At 42.3% G+C, this 19027-nt stretch overlaps 1 protein-coding gene across 7 annotated transcripts in view; it reads right to left on the bottom strand.

The window, feature by feature from the left end:
- KTN1 (kinectin 1) overlaps positions 1-19027 on the bottom strand; it is a 227432-nt gene that overhangs the window by 87887 nt on the left and 120518 nt on the right. For 5 of the 7 annotated variants that reach the window (XM_030215125.1, XM_030215126.1, XM_030215128.1 and 2 more), the window contains exons 20-23: positions 18929-18997; positions 4647-4684; positions 832-922; positions 609-677 (exon numbers count right to left, since the gene is read on the bottom strand). In XM_030215125.1, coding sequence (XP_030070985.1) covers positions 609-677; positions 832-922; positions 4647-4684; positions 18929-18997 — 267 coding nt within the window. The remainder of the gene's footprint in view (positions 1-608; positions 678-831; positions 923-4646; positions 4685-18928; positions 18998-19027) is intronic. The other 2 variants (XM_030215127.1, XM_030215130.1) reach the window with 1 other exon arrangement.

Here is a 19027-nt window from a genome sequence, read left to right as displayed (position 1 = left end):
ATTTAGGCAAGTCCAAAATATACCGAGGAACACTGATCAAAACTGAAGTTTTTGGAAGGAAGAAGTTTTATGTTTCACATCAGTACATGGGAGGACTGAATGCTTTGCTTTTCACCCCAGTTTTCCTTCTACTCAAGCTTACTGTAGCTTCCATAACATATATAATAATGAAAGGTAGAGTGTACTATCCATTAATAAGATGGATTCCCTGCAAGTATTCTGACACCCAAAATACACTACTACTATTTGGACATGTACAACTCTTGATATATTCAAAACTTATAGTAATGAAAGTGAAGACTACTAAGCAACAAGCATCTGCACTATGCATATCTCAGTAGTAAAATGCTGGTATTGGATTTTCCATCCTCTTCAATGAATACTTATGTTGACATGTATGGAAGCTGATCAGGAACACAGCCTTACTAGACATGGCAGGAAAAGAGGAAAGGGCTACTCATTAGTTCTGCTCATGTGAACTGCCAAGAAAGCAGAAGATAAACACACTGAACAATCCAAGAGACATAGGTGTCCTTAGAGAAGCCAAAGCATTGGAAAGAATGTACTGTAAATCTCTCTGCCATTTATTGGCCTTAAGAGATGTTTACCTGTTCAGTCTTTTCACGCTGGCTAGTTCTTTCTTCTTCTTTCAGAGACTCAATTTCCTGTAGTAAGGCCTTTGCAATGACAAAACAGATTAGACAATGGAAACATGCACATCTACACCAAAATGGATGTTAAGAGATTTAGCAATCACGATACGCAACACACAAAACCATGGTTAGAACCTAAAGGAGCTAACAGATGAAGCAAGGCTATTATATTAGTTACCTGAACAGTTTGCTCCTTGTTTGCAGTTTTAAGGTATTCTCCTTGAAGAAGTTCTTCCACAGACTTAATCTTTCCATCCTTTTCATGAATTCTAACATTAAGGGGGGAAAAAAGTCTATTGTGATAAAGGACACATAAGCCTCATCAGGTTAACTTAAGAGATGATTATTCTACTTTTAACTCAGCATAGAAGGAAGAAAACAAGTTCATTTTGGTCATTTTCAGGACCTTTCACCAAACAGCAGTAAAAAGTGGCTTCAGTGCACCCTTACAGGATCATTTCAGCTGGGACAACATGGCCAATTTTCTCAATTTTTCAAAAATGACCATGCATTAATGTTCACATTAGCCTGTGGCCACTTGTGTATGAGCCCCTACCGCCACCTATTTTGTATGAAGTAGAGAGTCACATGCTAAAAACCTGTGCTAATCAGTTTGCACCCAGCAGTGTAGCTGGATTAACCAATTAGCAAAGAACCAACACACACCCTGCCTCCCCCCCCCCCCCCCAAAAAAAAAAATATTTTTTAGCAAATGGGTAGCATGCTCACATGACAAAATTACCATGGCACACGGTATGCCATTCTTGCCCTGCAATAAGCACATGTTGGTGCTTGCCACAGTTTTGTAAAAGAAAATAAAAATGTTGATATTCTGTTTTATCTTGCCTTGAGGAAATTTTAGGAAGTTGAATGATATAGGGGTATGTTTACTAAGGTGCGGCATGTTAAACGCTAACGTGCCTACACATTACTGTTGGCGTTAGCATTTAACGTGCATAAACCATTTACGCGTATTAAAAACACTAACGCACCTATAGCGCACCTTAGTAAACATAGGCGAAAGTCACTAATAAATAAAATAAATGTAAATGGTCCTCTGAAATTCATGAGGGTATATAACAATTTTCATCATCATGTTTTAACACTATTTTTAATTTTAGCAAGGCAAATGGCAAGTCTCTGCTCCTGGACATATTTGACCCTCTGAACTGATGGAATATCCCTGGACGAATGGAGAGAGATGGAGCTTCTACAGGTGTGGAGAATCTGCAGAAAACAAGTGTGGACTACATAAGCACCAAGATGACCACAAAATTGCCATAAAAAGATAAGGAGTGAGGCTGACTTGGGAAGTCAAAGATGACAGAGCAAGCTGGCTCCTCCTCATCGACTATCAGTCCTGTGTGGGCAGCAGAGATCACAGCTGAAGTTTCAGCTGAAGAAAACCATACTGTTTAGTCAAAAGAAATTCAGCTTGGTATAGACAAATTAGAATCTACACATCAATTAGAGGGATTTGGCCTGGAATTAAACAGCAGATGGGCACTATGGAAGTTGCATTACAGCATGCAGAGCAAGATAAGGCGTACCTGCAAGAGAAACTAACATCACTGTAAGAAAAGGTAGATGACATTGAAAACCGTTTCTGTAGGAATAATCTTAGTTTGGTGGGAATCCTGGAATCATAGAGACAGAGCCCCAAGGCTTTTTAAAAACCTGGCTGAAGCAAAGCTTGAAAATAAAAAGCACAGCAAGGCCACATCATGACAACAATGACCAACTGTGCATGATTTTTTTTTTGTCTCTTGAACCATGTGCATACATAGGAGATCCTGCAAGTGGTTAGGGAAATTAAAAATATGGAGAATAGTGTATGGAGAATATTGTGCTTTCAGGATTACTCAGTTTCAGGGGAAGGGAAAGTAGAAGGTTGGGGAGACAAGGGGATGAACAACCTAAAGTATGTACTGGGCCATCTGAGATGTTTTTAAGAACAAGTAAGCTTTATAGAGCAGGAGGACAAAGTAGGGAGAGAAAAAAATCTGAACCCATGGAACCTAAAGCCTCTCCCTTACTACCTAAGGCTCTCACTAGAGGTATGGAACTCAAAGGCTCACCCTGATAGCAAGGAGATGGAACTGCTCCCATATTAAGAAAGGCTAAAGAGGTTAGGGTTCTTCAGCTTGGAAAAGAGACGGCTGAAGGGGGATACAACTGAGGTCTACAAAATCCTGAGTGGTGTGGGGCGGGTGGATGCGAATCGATTTTTCACTCATTCAAAAATTACAAAGTGGAGTGGAGGAGTGGCCTAGTGGTTACAGCACCAGTCTTGCAATCCAGAGGTGGCTGGTTCAAATCCTACTGCTGCTCCTTGTAATCTTGGGCAAGTCACTTAACATTCCATTGCCTCAGGTACAAACATAGATTGTGAGCCCTCCTGGGACAGAGAAATATCCAGAGTACCTGAATGTAACTCACCTTGAGCTACTACTGAAAAAGGTGTGAGCAAAATCTAAATAAATAAAAAATAAAGACCAGGGGACACAATGAAATTGCATGGAAATACTTTTAAAACAAATAGGCGGCAATATTTTTTCAGTGAAAGAACAGTTAAGCTATGGAACTCTTTGCCGGAGGATGTGTTAACGGTGGTTAACTTATCTGGGTTTAAAAAAGGTTTGGACAAGTTCCTGGAAGAAAAGTCCATAGTCTGTTATTGAGATGGACATGGGGGAAGCCAGTACTTGCCCTGGGATTGGGTACCCTAAAATGGTGCTACTAATTGAGTTTCTGCCAGGTACTTGTGACCTGGATTGGCCACTACTGGAAGCAGGACACTGGGCTAGATGGACCATTGGTCTGACCCAGTTTGGCTATTCTTATAGAGCAAAAAGAGTTAAAATGGCAAGTGTTCCCACATTTTTTGTGAGGGAAAGCTGGCCTGCACCACTAACAGAACAAGAAAACCCCTCCAAAGTCAAAGTGCCCTCAGAAACAAAAAGTTTGCCACAGTGAAAGACTTTCCCTGCAATCAGAACACATCACTGTTCCAGCATGGCAAAAGCTGTGCTGACCCAAGTTTTCCTTGCAATGCCACAGAAAACACCATTTAGCATGATCTGCTGGCACCTCCATATTTTGCCTCATTCCTGTCACCACTAAAGTGAAAAGAAATAAACTCTCCAGCAAGGTGTTTTCACAGTGTTCCTGATGTGAACTGGGCTGTCAATGTTGCCTGCTGACGGGAAAGTAAAAAATGCACTTACTGCTCCCAGCAACACTACTGAGGAAGTCTCAGCACTGCTTACCAGTGTGTGCCTCTATTTTTTTCCTTTAAAGAAAAATGAAGTAAAAAAAATAGCAGTCAGGAAAAAAATAACTGCTGACTCAAAGGAGAGGGAACAGGACTCAAGGCTCCTCCAAGCATTTCCTTTGTGAATTTTATTTATTTATTTTTTTTAAGGCTCAGGAATCCAGGGCTCATTTTTCATCAGTTCTTCAACTGGCCCAGGACCCAACCACACTAGGTCAGAAGAACTGCTCAGTCAGTCCCATCATCTGCTGGAGACAGAGGAAAACTATTGATTCTGATGTCCTTTTATAGGGCACAGCTCAAAAATGATTGGTCTCTGTCTCTATCTGCTAGTTGATAGGCACAGCCCATTGCTTCTGGACTGATCTGATGGAGATAAGGTACAAAACCAAATCTTAGCAATTTACATTTAAAAGTAAAAACAGGAAAGGAATGCACTTCAGATACAACAGGAAAAGAATCAAAACAAGAGAAATAGCTTCAATCATGTAACAATATAAAATATTATAAAACACTAATTAAAACAAAAACTCAGCCTAAATTAATTCTGAATCAGAACCTGATTGCTATTGCCGCCATAGCTGACAGAACTAACTCAGTTCAAAGGCCAAAGATAAGAGATGAATCTTCAAATTAATTTTAAATGGTCTCAGGGAGGACTCTGATCACAGGCTTAAAAGGTAAAGATCACTAAATTTAAGTGTCTAACAATTACTTACACTCTCTGCAGCTCTTCTACCATAGAGTTCAAAGAAACCTAGACAGAAAGCAAAATGATTAACTTTTCCCCTAGTGTCCATTATCATGCTCTGAAAGTAAAGCCAGAACAGTGCACCAGTCACCCTAATGATGTCATTACTCTGAGCCCCGTGGTCTGTCTTTTATGATGCACCAATATCCACACACCATTAAAAGGCAGATATTCAGCACTCCAGATAACATCAGCAGACCAACCGCTGGGTAGGTGTCGGAAGGCCACACTCGATGGAAAAAAAAAGAAAAAAAAGTGATGCAGGGCTGATCAAAAATATGCGTGCCAGCAGACTGGGTTTACTACACAAGTCAGTTTGCATGCCCCTGGTTTAAGCTCATAAATGGAAGCAGACAATTATTGTTCATTTTAAACCCTCTACACTATGCACCAATATACACATTGTAAATTTGTTTCTTGAAGGAGTGTGCATAAGGCCCTATTTAGTAAAATGAATTAATACTTTGCTTTATTGAATGTTAACAGACAAAATTTATGAGGAGTTAACTGCAAACATTCTGCACTTACTGTTGGGGTGCTCCCAGCAGTTTCCTAATCAATAAATGCAGAAGAAATACTATAACTGCTCACTAACTGCACATAATGCAATAAAATTAATGCCATTTCATAAACAACTATGCTATGTTATCTGCCAAGTTAACAGTTAACATACAATAACTACCACTGAATTAATTCTAAGGTAGTGTCTCTGCCCATTTTCTCCCTGTTCCACATTAGCTGGTAATGCAGCAGCTAGCACGCTAACTGCTAAAACACAGTGGTAATTCAGGATGCATTAATTGTTGAACTAACAGCTGGTACATTACTGAGGCCAATGTAATAAGTTGTGCATTACGGATTTGTGCTGGAAATCAGTGCCAGTTAATGCAGTCCAAAAAAAAAAAAACGCACCCCACAGACACACAAATTTTACTCTTAATGTGGTAAAATAATATGCAAATTACTGTAGCTTTAAAAAACAACAAAATATATGTAGGCAGAAAGACTTGAGGTGGAAAATGTGATTATTGCAGTTTTGTACACACATTTTTCTAAACTCTCTTTATTATCTGCTAACATTGGGGGGTCTTTCACTAAGCCACAGTAGTGGCTGATGGTAAATGCCAAGACACCCACAGGAATATAAAAGGCATCTCAGCATTTACCGCCAGCTGATTTCTACTGCAAGCTAAAAGACTGCATTTGTTAAGTTGCTGGCCAAACTAAAAGTAGACAAAGCGATGGAGCCTGATGGTATACATCAAAGGGTACTCAAGGAACTCAGAGAAGTTCTGGTGGCTCCACTGTCTGACCTCTTCAATGTTTCCTTAGAGCCTGGAGTGGTCCCGGAGGACGAATGTGGTCCCTTCACGCAAGAACAGCAGTAAGGAGGAGGTTGCGAATTACAGACCGGTCAAGTCTGACCTCAAATGATGAGTAAACGAATGGAAAAGCTTTTAAAGCAGAGGATTGTGAGGTTTTTCGAATCACATAGACTGCAGGATCTGAGGCAGCATGGTTTCACTAGAGGCAGATCTGGTCAGACAAATCTGGTTGACTTCTTTGTCTGGATGACCAAACAGTTGGATTTGGGAGGGACACTAGATGTGACATACTTGGATTTTAGCAAAGTCTTTGACACAATTCCGCATAGGCAACTGATAAGTAAACTGAATGCCCTCAGTATGGGACCTAAAGTGACTGACTCGGTTAAAAACTGGTTAAGTGGAAGGAGACAGAGGATAGTGGTAAATGGAGTTTGCTCTGAGGAAAGGGATAGATTTAATGCTAAGAAATGCAGGGTCATGCACTTGGATCACAAAAACCCAAGGGAACGGTACAGTATAGGGGATGAAGTGTTTCTGTGTACGAAAGAAGAACAGGACTTCGTGGTGATTGTGTCTGATGAACTTAAAGTAGCCAAACAGGTAGAAAAGGCAACACTCAAAGCCAGAAAAATACTCTGGTGCATACGGAGAGGGATGGCCAGCAGGAAAAAAAAAAGAAGTGATTGTGCCCTTGTAGAAGTCTCTGGTAAGGCCTCATTAGAATACTGTGTGCAATTCTGGAGACCGCACCTAAGGAAAGACATAAATCATATAGGGCGCAGGCTCATGAACTTCAACATGTATATGCTGGAAGAGAGGCGGGAGAGAAGGGATCAGGTAGAGACTTTTAAATACCTCAGTGGAGTTTAATTTACAGAAGGTAAGTCTTTTTCAAATGAAGGAAACCTCTGAAACGAGAGGGCAAAGGATGAAGTTAAGAGGAAATAGGCTTAGGAGGAATCTGAGAAAATACTCTTTCACGAAAAGAGTGGTCAATGCGTGGAATGGCCTCCTGGTGGAAGTTGTGGAGATGAGGACTGTGTCAGAATTTAAGAAAGAATGGGACATATGGGATCTCCTAGGAAAAGGAGGAGTTAGAGGTTACTGTGGATGGGCAGACTGGATGGGCCATTCGGCCCTTATCTGCTGTCATGTTTCTATGTTTCTATCCAAACAGCACAGGAAAGAAAACATTTGATTTCAACTTGAATCAAAGAAACAGAGACCAGTTATCTTGTCCTAAGAAGAAAGGCACAGCTGGAATGAACAAAGCACCCGTGGAGTTCTCAAAACTCATGGTATTTGGAGAATGCTTAAATGTCATTTTGAAAGCATATTTGGAAATAAATTCTGGAAACTGTATGAGACTCAAGCTCCTCCAAGCCATAACTAGATTTGGTAGATAATCCTTAGAGTTGCTTTTAAAATGAAGTTTGTTAAAGCAGCCTTGAAAGCAGTTAATTGCAGAGCAATTTCTCTTCTAAAAGGAGAACGAGCAAAACTGCTACTTTTTACTATATTAGGAAAAACGAGGAGACAAAAAAAACACAGTTATCCCCAAACGTAAACAGATTTCCAAATGTAAAGGTTCCACTAGCTTCAAGACCCCTGGAGGAATCAATGTCATATTTCCGTACAACATCACCATATGAAAGGTTTAGAAGTGCAAGTCTCTTTCGTGGTAGACCTGGGAATCACCCCAGAGAATTCTAAGAGGAATATGCAGAAAGGCTACAAAGAAAAACCTCAGCTCCTGGCAGGTAACTGGAAGAAATGTAATCTAGCAGGAGTTGGAGCCCAGATAGTTCAGGGTGAACCTGTGTCAACCCAGAGTACAATGAGAAGAATATAGAGAAGAACTGCAAAACATCCCCAGCGTCTTTTTTTTTTTTTCTAAACAGCTGAAAGCAAGACAATTTCTCTAGAAGTTTACAGCTTATTCTGCTTTACAAGCACCTCAGGACAGTGCCATAGGAATGAGTTCTGTGGGTGCTGAGCACCTCCAATATTGATAAATCGGCTTGGGTTCAAGGAGGGATAATTTGTACTGTGTTTGGCACCTTCAAACATTTTTAAATGCTGGTACCTAGGGGTAGAGCTTTAACTTTGCTCAACCGATCCCCAGCCATGCTCCCAAACTGTGCACTTAGTAAATGAAGAGCTTGAATCACAATTGGAAAGTCCTAGACATGAAACCTGGATGGAAGCTGGAATTTGGCTCATGGAAAACTCAGAAGAAACTCCTCAAGAGAGAGAGAGAACAATACAGGGGTATCTCCTTCTCTCAGAGGAATTCTAGCTGTTTTAATAATCCAGCAAGATAGCCCTTATTATAGCAACACAGATGCTCAAATTTATCCACCAAAATTTATCCGCCGTTAATTCTGCATCTGTATTGCAGACTGAAGGGAGATTTATTAAATCCTGAGCTTTCACAGGACCTAAAAGCATTGACAGTAATAAATAAAATAACATTACTCACACACAAAAAAAAAAAGCCCTGAGACTGACAGGGTTTGAGTAGTGAAGGTGCCCACTCCTACATAAGAATGAGCTCTACAATCATCATTTATGAGGGATAATTAGCTTTCAGTGCTAAGAATGCTTTCCCTGAATACTATACAATACAGAACTTAGTATGCAGCTTACCTGAAAGCTTAGTGTGGATTACAAATGAAATCAAAAGGAGATCAGTACCCCTCCGAAATACAATACAATTACAAAAAATAATTCAAGAAATTAATAATTTCTTAAATAGAAAAGCTTTTAACAACTTCCTGAATCAAAGGTAATAAAATGTCATCCTTATTTCTTCAGGCGGTAAGGAATTACAGTATTTAACAGTCAGCTACAAAAAATAAGCATTAAAATGCCTTTTAATTTGAGCATTATTTACTGAAGGAAAATGTAACAGCAGAACATTTTTTGCATGAGAACATGGAGGAGGAAAAAGTGAGGGATAGTAAAATAGACATATAGCTTGTAGCTAGTCCATTAAGTACTCTAAAACCCACGGCACAAATTTTAACACAAAACAAGTGTGCCCAAAAAGGCAGCTAATGAAGTTAAAGTGAAGTAGTTCTTTCCATATGCTGAGCATTAAAAAGCAATTTGGCCTCTGTATTTTGAAGAATTTGTAAACAAGTAAAAGACATTTCAGTGCAGCCTGCATATAAAAGATTAAAATAGTCTAAAGAGGATAACACAGTAGCCCCGAGTAAGTAAGTTTAGGTGATCAAATGAAAAGCACTTTTTAATATGCTTAATCAACTTCAGTTTATAAAAGACATCTTGAGCCACACTTTTAATATGATCTTTCTGATTGCCTGTTCACTTACAAAATGCCTGCACTGCACTCAAAAAATAAGGGACAGCCCTACACTAAGTTTTCTACCATGATGAGCAGAAGGATAAGAGCAGGTGTGAAACCGAGGAAAATGCCTGATGAATATTGCTAGCCTTAGCCACTATCGGAGCAACAGGAATAGTAAACAGGAACCTCCACAGTGTCACAGTTTGAGCCATGCCCTGCACTCTGACTTACTGACAGCCCTTAGTGGGGGTCAGGGAGGGGAATGGCATTCTCTAGGGGGCCAATGGTCTTCCTCTGTGGCAGAGTGTCGGCACAGTTGCTCCTTTGCCAGGGCACTTGCCTGACGGCTTCCCTGCCGGCAGCAATCATCCTTAGGCGCATGCTCACTGGGAATATTTTTAAAGGGTTCATGGCAGGAAGAGTTCTAGATGCCGCCCCTTGACGTCACCCCACAGGCCTACTTATGGGGCTCGGGCCCTTCCCACATTGCCTTTGCAACACTACTTGTGCTGCCTCTGTTGCCCGTGTTCTGGTCACCAGCCTGCCTTGGTGTTTCCTGCCTTCAACTTCGATGTTCTTATCTTCAGCACAGTCCAGAGTCCCCATCTCCTGCCTCTGTGTTCCAATCATCCCTCCTTCCCAGATCCCAGTTCCGCTGGGCCTGCTCCCAAGGGTCCTTTTCAGCGCCATCTCAGGTCCCAGTACCGCCGGGCCTGCCCCCAAGTGCCCTTTTCAGGGCCATCTGTTGGACACCTCCTGTCTAGAGTGATTCGTCTACCATCTATTGGGACCTCCTGACCTCCAGGTTGTGAACCATAACTGGCTGGGAAAAAAAAACTCCTTCAGGAACAGAAAAGAGAGAAAACTCTGCCTTAATAGCTAGACATACCTGTTCATTTTCTTTCCTTTAGTTGGGCTGTACCATTCTTAACAAGTGGATAATATCCCTTCCTGCCAGCAGATGGAGGTAGAGAAACTAAACTTACCCAGTGAAATCACTGGTATAACCTGCTGGTGCTCAGTGGAAAGCCCCAGTATGCCTCTGCCAAAGCAGTGGAAGGTCCCATAAAGCAAACCCATGCCTCATCAACCACTACAACTACAGTCAATCACATTTTCTTAATCAGTCCCAAGAGGATCCTGAGAGAGTTGAGAATTAGAGGCGTCAGGAGGTGAACGAAGCTAATAGCCCAAAGAGGTCTGGGATGGGGTAGATAGACTGGTTAAAGCATAGAGCAAATTAAGACTGATGTTAAAGGTGAAAAGGAAAACTGTAAATAATGTAATGAAAGTTCACCACTGCTGCTGTCTGGAGTTAATTGTTCGGTTTAAAGTTAGAGCAGTAAAGTTATTGTTGACTTCAATTCCTATGTGTGGACAACTATTTCTTCCTGTGTGGTGACACAAGTGGAGATATGGGTGGGAAGCCCTCCGGCTACAGCCCGCACCCTAACCCAAGACTGAAATTATGTGCCAGCCCCCCTCACATGTTCAACCGTGACTAAAGTCAATGCCCAGAACTTTGAAATCCATGGAACAAGGTTACATACACAGTATCAACCGGCTCATCTTTATCTACATGTTTATTTACCCCTTCAAAGAAATGTAGCAGATTGGTGAGGCAAGATTTTCCTTGGCAAAATCCATGTTGGCTTTGACCCATTAATCCATGCCTATGTATATGCTCAATAATTTTGTTCTTTATAATAGGCACTACAATTTTACCTGGCAATGATGTCAGGCTCACCAGTCTATAATTTCCCAAGTCAACACTGGAACCCTTTTTAAAAAATGGCGTTATAATGCCAACCCTCCAATTTTCTGGTACCACACTTGATTTTAAAGATAAGCTACATATTACTAATAGCAGCTCCACAATTGAAGTTCTTTTTTTTTTTTAATATATTTTTATTCACGCAATAACAAGTTGTGAGTACAAAATACAGCAACTCTGCTCAATATACAGTTCAAAATCATCATTCCAAATTTACATTCAGCTGTTATGTCTTTTCAAAAGTCTCTGACACAGCCTGCCTTGCAGTTTATTATTTAATCCCCCCAGTCATCCTACCTTGCATTCTATCATATATTCCATTCCACTTCTCACCTTCCATACCCTCCCTCCCCCCTCCCCCATTCATCCCTGCATGCTCCTTCTCCCCGTATCCCCTCCAGTTTCAGGTGAGTAATTGTAAACATTCTTCCCACAGCGTGGCATACTTGCGAGTCTCTGGTTTGTTAGCCTTGGAGTAAATTTGCTTCTCATGTGTGCCTACCTCTTTCATTTTTATTTTCCATACCACTCCTAGTGCGCCCTCTGCAGCACCCCAGAATTGCAATACTGTTTTTTTTACCAGCAGGAGGGAGACATACACCAGTCTCCTGTATGGTTGAGTTAAACCCTGGCTAATTAAGAGTGATTGTTCTCCAAGCAGTAAAGTGGCATAATCCCATTCTAATGTTTTCTGCACTACCTTATTGAGCAGCTGTATAGCTTCATTCCACAGCACCAGAGCCGGGCATTCCAGAAAAGAGTGCAGCAGCGTCCCCTCCGCCCCCTGGCATTTAATACACCGAGCATCAGTCCATAATCCTATCCTTGCCCCTTTCGCCCTGGAAATGTGTGCCCTATGTAATATCTTGTACTGCGTCTCCTGTAAGTCGGCTGCCTTGACCATGCCATAAAGTGTCACGAACAACTTCTGAAATGTTTGCTCAGTGTAGGCAGTGCCCAGTTCTGCGTTCCATTTGGCCATCAATATCCTCATTTCCTCTTCCCGTCTATGTTCATTTAACACCCTGTACCAGGTCGATAAATTGTTTAACTGATATGGAATTTTGAGAAGGATTTTGTCTAGTGGGCCCCACGTCCACGCCTCCCCATGCTTCAATCTTATGGTAGTCCAGTAGTGTCTGGCCTGGAGGTATTGTAACAAGTTTTTATTCGTCAATTCCCATTTTTCCTTCACCCGGTCAAATGTGTCAAAAATGTCTGTGTCGCTTTCCAGTAATTGGCCCAATATCCTACATCCATTATCCCTCCAGGTGTCAAATGCTGTTCTACCCATTCCGGGTGGGAATGCTGCATTACCCACCAGATTCATGAAGGGTGAGACCTCTGGTGTTCTCTGTTGACGCTTCCTCCACCACCCCCAAGCTCTCCGCATGGGTTCCAGAAGTTCTCTCCTATCGGTAATGTTGATGTCACCACTGGGGCCCCCGTGGATTAAATTAATAAAGGACCAAGGTCTACTCCAGATCTCCATCCCTCGTTCTGGTAGGTATCTCTGCTGGCCTATGATTCCTTCATAAATAAAGCGCATTAGCGCTGCAACATTATACATGCGAAGATCTGGTAGGCCCAATCCACCCCTCTCTCTCCTGAGGGAGAGTTTAACCTGGCTTATCCTTGCCCCCTTCCCTCTCCAAACAAAGTTCCTAAGAATTGATCGAAACAGTCGCTCTTCTTTTCTTAACACCCATATAGGTGCTGCCTGTAAAGGGTAGAGAATTTTTGGGAGAAGGATCATTTTGACCAAAGCTACCCTGCCCATCAAGGAGAGTGGTAGGTCTTTCCACCTAACACACAGTTGCCTAATGTTCTCTATCTGATTAATTACATTTTTCTTATAAAAAAGTTTTGCGTTGGTACTAAGGAAGACCCCCAAGTATCTCATTGCTCCTTTGACTGGTGTTATGGGTAATCCCTCCATCCCAGGATCTCCTTCTATTCCCGACAACGGGAGCAGCTCTGACTTGGCACAGTTCACTCTCAGTCCCGATATATCTCCGAATTCTCTAATTAACTCGAGTGCCCTAGGCAAATCTCTGGGGCCATTTGCCAAGTATAGAAGAATGTCATCAGCAAATAAATTAAGCCGAAGCTCCCTGTTTCGTACTTGGATCCCCTGTATTTGTGTTGTACTACGTATTCTTATGGCCAGTGGTTCAATTGCCAATAAAAAGAGGATTGGGGATAGGGGGCATCCCTGTCTGGTGCCTCTACCCAGAGGAAACCTCTCTGTGAGCTTCCCATTTACCATTAACCGGGCCACGGGGTTTCTATAGAGAGCCTCAATCCAAGACACCACTGGGCCTGATATCCCAAAATGTCCCAGGGTCTCAAATAGGTATCGCCAAGATATGCTGTCAAAGGCCTTCTCCATGTCGAGCCCAGCTATAACTTCTAGTCCCCCCTCTCCACGGAATTTGTGAATGGCCATCAAAGCTCGCATTATATTCATGGAGCCATGACGACCCGGCACAAAGCCCACTTGATCCTCATGGATGAGTTCGGGTAGCACTTGATTCAAACGCCTAGCCAAGACAGCCGCTAAAATCTTAATATCTTGGTTTAACAAGGATATTGGTCGGTATGAGCCCACTTGTTCCACGTCTTTACCGGGTTTTGGCAACAGCACCACATGTGCTTCATTATGTTGTATGGTCAGGCCCTCTCCCACAATGCCGTTAAACCATATTTGTAATGGTGGTGCTACCAGGTCACTCAATATTCGATAGTATTCGGGGCCAAACCCATCTGGCCCTGGCGCCTTTGTAAGTTTCAGCGCTTTTATACTGGACCGGATTTCTTTCTCTGTTACGGGCCCATTTAAAAGATCCAGTTGTTCTCCTGCCAGTTTTGGCAACCGCAGCCCTTGAAAAAAAGCCGCCGATTGCACAGGATTGTATTCCCGTTCCTTGTATAGAGAGCTATAATATTGAACAAATTGTTGCATAATTTGGGCCTCAGTGGTAAATACCTCTCCTCTAGCGTTCTTTATGGAAAAGATTAATTGCTTTTTACGTGGAGGCCTCACTAGGTTTGCTAACAACCTTCCCGCTTTGCTACCCCATTTAAACAATTTAAACCGCTGATAGTATATATCCCTCTCTGCTCTCGCATGCAATATATCATCGATTTGTTTTTTGAGTTGGGTCAGTTGCACCTTGTGTGTATCATTTATAGTCTGCATATGTGCCCTCCTTATATGATGGTATTCCTGCGAGAGCCGCAGCAAGTCTGCCTCTCTTTGCTTCTTCTTACCCGCCATATATGCAATGATATACCCCCTCATGACTGCTTTAGATGCCTCCCAGTATGTACTAGCACTAACTTCTGGCGTGTTATTATGTGTCTGATATTCTAACCATTTAAGACGCAGAAATTCTCTAAACTCTTTATCCTGGTAAAGGTAGGGGGGAAGCCGCCACACCCTCTCGCCCGGCTCCGCCGCAAAGGAAACCGCCACCGAAACTGCCGAGTGATCACTAAGTGCACTATCCACTATATCTGCTTTTACAATTTTTGGGACCAAAGAGGGCGCCACCAGTAAGTAGTCTAGTCTCGAATATATCTTATGTGGGTGTGAATAAAATGTATATTCCCCATCCTGGGGGTGTAGGAGTCGCCAAATATCTACCAACCCCAACTGAGACATCACGAAGGGTATTCCCCTGTCTTCCCAGCTTCGCACCCTCGTTTTCTTGGGTTTACAGTCATTAGTGGGGTCCGCTACTATGTTAAAATCCCCTCCTATTATAACCTGATAGTTGGAGTAAGGAATCACTCTAGCCACAAGATCAGAGAAGAACCTATGGGAGTATACATTGGGTCCATATATGTTACAAAGAAGAATTTGCTGTCCCCATAATTCACCCATAACTAACACATATCTGCCCTCTTTATCTTGAATCACTTTATGGCAATGAAATGGGATTTGTTTATGAATTAGAATTGCTACTCCTCTCTGTCTGGAGTTATATGCTGAGTACCCAATCTCTCCAACCCATCCCCGTTTCAGCTTTTGGTGTTCTGAAGCCGTGAGATGGGTTTCCTGTAGATATGCAATATCAGCTTTTTCTCTCTTCAACCATGAGAGAATTTTATTTCTCTTAATGGGTGAGTGTAGGCCATCCACATTAAGCGTAATAATTTTCAAACTTCCCATACTAACAATAGGTGTGCGTAATAACCCAGCTCATTGTGTGTTGTACCCTGCCAGTCTCCCAGCCCGACCTGCAGGGTTTTAATCGTATTATCAGTCCAATTATATTTCCCATATTTCTTCTGCTTCTTCCCATTATTCACCTGAATCCCTTCAAATCCCTGATCTCCCATTTTCCATGCATCCTCATCTGCCGAGGCCCTTCTTTCAATTCTTATCCTTTCCTTCCCTTCCCCTCCCCCTTCTAATTCGTTCTCATTCACACACTCACACCCCCCCCTCCCGTTCCCCCCCCCCTTCGTCCCTCCCTCCCTCTTACCATGTTCTTCCCCCACATCCTTCACCTACTCAGTCCAACCCGAGGATATCCGAGGCCCCCCTCCCCCACCCCTCTAGTAACTATGTCGTAACAAATATTTACCCATTGCCCACTACAGGTATGTTCCCGACAGTCCACAGTGTCTTAAAGGCACTACGGCTGCCCATCTCCAGTTTTAAAACTATGTCCAACCAACTTAACCGAGAAAGGCTTTACAGTTTATGTATTATCTATAGTGTTTTCACCTCTCCCTGTAACATGTTGCACGTGCTCATCGCGGTTTTCCTCCCCACCGCCAGATCTTCCAATCTTGCTGAGGAAGGGAGAGGCGCTCAAAACCAACTCTTGCCTTTCTTGGCAGTGACACTGGAGTACATTAAGTTCATATCCTTTAACGTAAAACAACACCAAGCAAGTAGCGCTTTTATCTTTTCGTATCCTCCTGGCCATTTTACTCTGGGTCTTTAGGCCTCGATGCTTCCAGCTGATTAAGTTTGCTCATATATTCTTTTGCCGTATCTGCATCATTAAGAATAATAGTCTTTCCATCAGTCCATATTTTCAACTTGGCTGGGTATATCAGGGCAAATCGCACCCCCTTCTTGTAGAGTGCAGTGCAGGTAGGTGCCATGGCTTTCCTTAGTAGCGCCACTCGCGTCGAATAATCATTAAATAATAATAAGCGGCGGCCCTCATACTGTAATCCCTCCTTGCCTCTCGAAGCCTTCAATATCTTTTCCTTTGCCTGCCAATTCACGAAGTGCGCAATCGCTATGCGGGGTCTGGAGTTGTTGTCTCCCCGATTCCCAATCCGATGGGCTCTGTCGCATGCATATTGGCTCTGGTTCTCTTCCAGGCCCAGGTGTTCAGGCAGCCATTTGGAGAAGAAATCATATAAGTCTTTGTCGAGCACCGTTTCTGGCAGTCCGGTCACCCGCAGGTTGTTTCGTCGGGAGCGATTTTCCTGCTCCTCGACTCTCTCTTTCATTTCTTCCAGTTCTTTTTGGAGCATCTCCAACCGCGTGGCAGCGTGTTGGGCTTCTTCCTCCCTTGCGGACAGCCTGCTCTCCACGGCGGTAAGTCGTGCTGCATGGGAGTCGAATTTTTCATTGATTTCGTCCACCGCCGACTGCAATTTATTCAATTTATCTTCCAGAGCAGCGGACACCGAGCGGGAGATTTCCTGCGCCCAGTCCGCACCCACCGCGGCAGGCATGCTCTGTGCTGTTCGATGTTCCGCCATCTTGCCTGGCTCGTGTTTCTCAGAGGTCGTCGTTTTTTTATGTGATTTCGGGGGCATTCCGCCCTTGGCGCTTCCTCAGCTTTCACCCGCGCTTTCTCGCTGCTTGGGTAGTTTTTGTGGTATTCGTCGTTAGGTTTTAACCTGTAATATAGCAAGTTTGGGGTGGGTAGGCGCGGAGCCTCGTCCTCCCGTGTCTTCTCAAGTAGCAGGCATCACGTGACTCCACAATTGAAGTTCTATCAGTACTTTAAGATATATACCATCCAGTCCAGGCAATTTGCAACTCTTTAGTTTGTCAAATTGCCCCACTACATCTTCTAGGTTTACAGAAATTTGTTTCAGTTCCTTTAAATACCATTTCTGGCATGTGTATCTCTCACACAAATTCAGTTAAGACCAAAGCAAAGAATTAATTTAGTCTGTCCACTATGGCCTTGTCTTCTCTGAATGCCCCCTTTATCCCTCTTTCATCTAAGTGGTCCAACTGATTCTTTTACCAGCTTCTTTATTTTCATGTACCTAAAAAAGTTACGTGCCTTTGCCTCCAAGGCAATCTTTTCAATATCTTCTTTTGCCCTCCTTATCAGCACTTTGCATTTGACTTCCCATTCCTTATGCTGTTTCCTATTATCCTCAGTTGACTCCTTCTTCCATTTTCTGGAGAATGTTCTTTTAGCTCTAATAACCTCCTTCACCTTACTTTTTAACCATGCCAGGCTTAGAAACCTCAAAGGAAGTTTTATACCAGTGTAAAGGATCCCTGCCACTCTTTCGCAGCAGGATTGAAAGCCACTGTGCACAGAGGAAGAGCTAATATCCACCAAGGAAGATCTGCTAGAGTATGTAGAGTCCGTCTACCCCCTTCCTTTCCAAAGAATCTTCTCCGCTTCATAGTGACTGCAGATTCAATTCACGTAGTCCGTCTAGACTAAATGGAGACATCTTGCTACAATGCTTGCAGTCAGGCCGATTAAATTCTCAGCCCAGACAAATTAGGCATCTGAAATGTGTCTCACATTCTGAATATTTCACCCTAACTGCAACCAATGCCAATGCCCTGAAATTGTCCGGGACATCTTCAAAGAAGTAAAAAAAAAAAAAAAAAACCTAAAAACTAAATAACTTCTAAAATAAGATATTAAAAAAAAAAAAGACACACAGAGGTAAAAATAACCTGTTGAAAATGTAAAATCTTTCTTTTCATATTCATGCAGTAGAGCATAAACTGAGTGTCTGAAGAGACCATTGTATACGGGAAGGGCTACATATGCTCAGAATTGTATACTAGTTTTGAGCTCTGGGAGGATTGTTCTGTCGTAGCATGTTCAGCAAGCCTGACTCAATCCTGCTTGTCAACGGAAAGCCAGTCATCTTGCAATGGAAAACCTAGTGGGTAATTATATGAAGGAGTACCCACATTAAGTCTCCTAGAGAATCCCTAATTGGATCCTATTGTATAAAAGAGAGTAAGTGTCTATTTTCTTTTATAGCATACTAGTGTAACCAGGTATTATATATTGCATATGTTAGGAACAAGCACTTCTGCCAGCCATAAAGCTGGTATAAACAGTCACACATCTAACTTCAGTTTTCTCTAAGTTATGTAACACTGCACATCCCAGACTCTATCTCTGCCTATGTGTACAACCCACCAGTAAGCTACAAAATATCAAAAATATGCACAGTTACAGAATAGTGCTAACCAGACTTCCAGCATTTACATGTATGTGTATGTGCACACAAGCACCTAAATGCCAATCTGAGTCATTTGTGTGTGTATATAGCACCTAAATGTTGACACTTTCTTTACAGAATTACTTTTCTAATGGTAAGAATTAGAACAAATAATTAGACACAACGAAAGGAACCTTGGAAGAGGGCTCCCGGCCAAATGCCATTGCTGTGATACCTGGTCTACTAAGTTGGATGAGGATAACAGAAGAACTAAGCCACAGGTAGCTGTGAATAAAGATACATGGTATTGTATCCTTGGATGCCCTAAGGATCAAGAAGGAAACTTCCAGGCCCAGTACCTTTTCCCCTCTACACACACAAAATGTTATACTTTCTAGACATAAGAACGATTTGTATATTATTACCTCATTAGACTGCTGAGATAGTAAATTCTGAACTTCTTTTTTCAGAGAAGAATTTTCTTTCCTAAAAAACTTTTGAAAAATGAGTGGATGGGGAGAGAG

Source organism: Microcaecilia unicolor, chromosome 9, assembly GCF_901765095.1.
Source record: "Microcaecilia unicolor chromosome 9, aMicUni1.1, whole genome shotgun sequence".
Lineage (NCBI taxonomy): Eukaryota > Metazoa > Chordata > Amphibia > Gymnophiona > Siphonopidae > Microcaecilia > Microcaecilia unicolor.
Note: the sequence above shows the minus strand (reverse complement) of the source record. Positions and strands in the feature narration are given on the sequence as shown.